The sequence below is a fragment of the Fulmarus glacialis genome, unplaced genomic scaffold (genome assembly GCF_000690835.1).
Source record: "Fulmarus glacialis isolate BGI_N327 unplaced genomic scaffold, ASM69083v1 scaffold36137, whole genome shotgun sequence".
Lineage (NCBI taxonomy): Eukaryota > Metazoa > Chordata > Aves > Procellariiformes > Procellariidae > Fulmarus > Fulmarus glacialis.
The window spans coordinates 1-3,440 of NW_009225721.1; the positions used below are offsets into that span (position 1 = coordinate 1).

Genomic DNA, 3,440 nt, shown 5'->3' on the forward strand with positions numbered 1-3,440 from the left:
CCCACCCCCCCCTCCCTACCCCCTCCCGCATAGGAATGAAGCTGATGTACATGCATGACAATTCGGAAAACCTCACTGACAGCTTTAAAATCCAGCTATCAGATGGGAAACATAAAGTCCTCAGAACCATTTCAGTAAAGGTCATTCCAGTTAATGATGAGAAACCAGTGCTGCGCAAGTAAGCCACATGTTCCTGTCTCTGACAGAGGGATTAGTTGAGACAAAATGATCCAAACCTGATCAAAACAGCAGATTGGTGACTGATGGGGAGAGGATGTCATAACTAGCCACAGACTAATGTCAATACAGATGTTTCCATGTGTGTCTCTATCATTTTTAATAAAAATATTTTTAGTGAAAGAAGGGCATGCTTTAATGTGCTCAATACTAAAAGAATAGAGAAAAAAAGGGGAGGGGGGGACACATGCTTGTTTTGTCTTTCACAGCTTAATTCAAGATGTTTGCCAGAGAGCCCTGATTTTTGCACACCTCTGCTGGCCACTGATCATCATGGTATTGATTGCAGTTTACTTTGCTTTCCCCTTCCCTGGGGCATCGCCTCTCTGAAAGCAGCTCTGGATTTTGGCATGAGAGGATCCACAAGGTTGATGCCTCCTTGTGTCATGGGGGCAAGCCTTTCAGCTTAATGATTCTCTTTCTTTCTATTATAAAACCCTATTCCTCAGCCATAATTCACCTTCTGAAAAGGTACATGCTAACTTCCCTTACAGTTCAAAACTAGGAGTCATAAATGAATTAAACGTGGTCAGAAATTTCCTGGCAGACCGTTTGCAGACAGGCAGCTGGCTGTGAGAGAGCCGAACCTCCTGGATATTTTAACAGGGAACTTGTCCCTTGGGATCTCCATTTTTTAGCTGACAACCTGCCACAGAACATCAGGGCCTCCACCTTCTGACTACTTTTCAGCCCCAGGCAGGCAGATGGGGAGCTGGGGGCCCGGAGGTTTTGGGGGTATAGCTCTGAACCTCTAAAGTTTGCATTTTGAAAATGACTTGCAGCCTGTTAAGCAGGCTGCCACTAAAACAGGAATTTCTGATCCCTCAGGATATTTGGTAGGCCTTCAGATCAGACCTACATTTCCCATTGCAGAGAATTTTGAATGTTTTGTTTACCATGTAGAGCTTCCTGTATTAACAAATGTTAATAGTCTCTTTTATAGTCTCTTTTATAGTCTCTTTAGCTAAGATCATTATTAAATAATTTGTCCTCAACCTTCTCTGTGTTGCCACAAGAGAAGTCAGTGAAATACAGTCAAACTTGGAACGATACAAGTAACTAGTTTCTATATTTCTTAGCGCCTTCTTGCTTCAGATTGAGATAGTTAGGTGAAAGTCAGAGCAAAAGAAAAAAAAGCCCCAAATTTAGTATTTCTGGATATATTTATTTGCAGCAAAGAATTAATATAAAATATGTCAGAGATATCATTACATGGTTGCATACTATTTAGGAGGATCTTACTATAAATTTGTTCTTTTCAAGCTTGGATAGTTGCAATGAAGCTCTTACTGCTGCTAAAATTTTCTCCACTGATATATCCTGGGGATTTTGTTATTCACAGTCCTGTAGCAAGGAGTGCCCTTGGGGAATGTAAGGCCCTCACACATTCCCCTGGAAAGCCTCTTCTTAAGATGAAACGTGGGTGCTAGAAGGACTTAATCAACTAACTGCTATGCAGAAAAATGAGTTGGGGTTAGACAGCATTCAGGATGTAGCTAAACACGTTTGTCTTCACTTATTTTTTTGTTTGAATCTTCTCTTCCTGGCTTATACAGTCTTTGGGTCAGACACATGGTCTTTCTGTTTGCATAGTCCCAGCATGTTTATTGCTGGTATGAGCAAATCATTAAGGTTGCTTGAGCTGTCATTAATATGACTTGATATACTTTATCAGATGATTCCATTTTCTTTGCTTCTCATTTTGCCAAACATGATATTTCTATGCCTCATATCCATATTAATTTGAATATGAAACTTCAGGAAAAAAATCTCCACTCTTTCTGAGAATAATAAATGTATTTTCCAAAATCACTAAATAATTGTGACAACTTCTTCTTTGAAAATCTCAGTTGTCATTCTGCTTTGGAGCAGGCACTTGCAGCTTGGCAAAGGAAAGGGCTGTTATATGAAGAATGTGTCTAGCAATTCTTGTAAAAATCTATTTCTATTTGGCCTTTGAAATAGCACGGCTTGCACATGCTCAGTTGTATCCAGCCAGAGCTCAGCTGCCAAATGCCTAAGCAATCCGTCCTTTTCCAACCTGCTCCATGGCCTCTGGGCAGATTAGCTTGAGCAAGTCCCTTCCCTGGGGTGACTGAATATGCTGAATCCCCTCCAAACTCCTTGAAACTTTTATATAGTCTAATAATACTGTTTGGGTGCTACATTGCGAAAATGTAAGACAGCTAACAGCAAAATGATAAAGCAGGGTGTGCAGAGGCAAATTGGAGGATAGTTACTAGCTGAGAATGGAAACAGAGGAGACAAGATCTGAGAATCATCCTGGAGCAAGACTCTGCATGAGTTTCAAACTATGTGGGATTTTCTGCCAGAGCTGCCTCAGATTTTATTTGTGGCTAGTGATGGCCATTTCTGCCAAAGAACAGTTGGCCTTAACCTACTTCTCTGAATCAAGAACCCAGGAAAATTCTGCAATGGGGAGCACAGAGAAGAAGCCAGTTAGGTCTTTGTAGTGTCTCTTGAAGTTTAAGGCAAGCAGTGACAGACTAGTCATTTGAAAGCCAGTCTCTTTTCTCTAATGAACAATCAGTTCATTAGAGCCAGTATTGCTGTGCTCTATAGTAGCAGTAACATATAATTTTTTTTTACATTGTCCTCTTCTTATAAATTGTATGAAGGTAAGCGGAATAGGGCCCAGGGGAAGAAGACAGATGTGGTAAATCCCAGGTTGTTGTAGGTATCTGTTTTGTTGTTTTTCACCATTGTAAGGAGAAGCTGGTCTACCCTGTTTGCTTTTTTTCTGTTTTGAACTGAAATAGGCACCCTCCTTCCATTCTTTCTGCAGTTGTCATTTCTGTCAGCATATGGGTAATCCATATTCCTGGCAGAGAAATTACGTGTTGGAAAGGTTACTTTTCTTTTATTGCATCAATACATGACTTTTAATTTTTGCAGGAACGATGATATAGAGGTGAACATGGGTGAAAGTCGTATAATTTCTAGTGCTGTTCTGTCAGCAGAAGATAAAGATACCCCCAGGGAGAGAATTTACTACTTATTTGAAAGACTTCCAGAAAATGGTCAGCTTCAGCTCAAGGTTAGTCTTTGTACTTCAACAAAAAGCACGCATGCGAAGAACTCTCTCTTTTTAGGGTAGAATGAAGTTCATCTTCCTTTTCTCCCAAATGTCTGTCTTGTTTTGAAGTAGACGACTGTGGCCAGTTTGATTGTTGAAAGAGTGT

General features: G+C 40.4%; 1 protein-coding gene across 1 annotated transcript in view; it reads left to right on the top strand.

Annotated features, from left to right (window-relative positions):
* Positions 1-35: 35 nt before the first annotated feature.
* Positions 36-3,440, top strand: part of LOC104080246 (FRAS1-related extracellular matrix protein 1-like) — a gene marked incomplete at its 3' end in the record, with an annotated part of 23,805 nt that continues 20,400 nt past the window's right edge. The window contains exons 1-2 of the mRNA XM_009582569.1: positions 36-178; positions 3,154-3,295. Coding sequence (XP_009580864.1) covers positions 36-178; positions 3,154-3,295 — 285 coding nt within the window. The remainder of the gene's footprint in view (positions 179-3,153; positions 3,296-3,440) is intronic.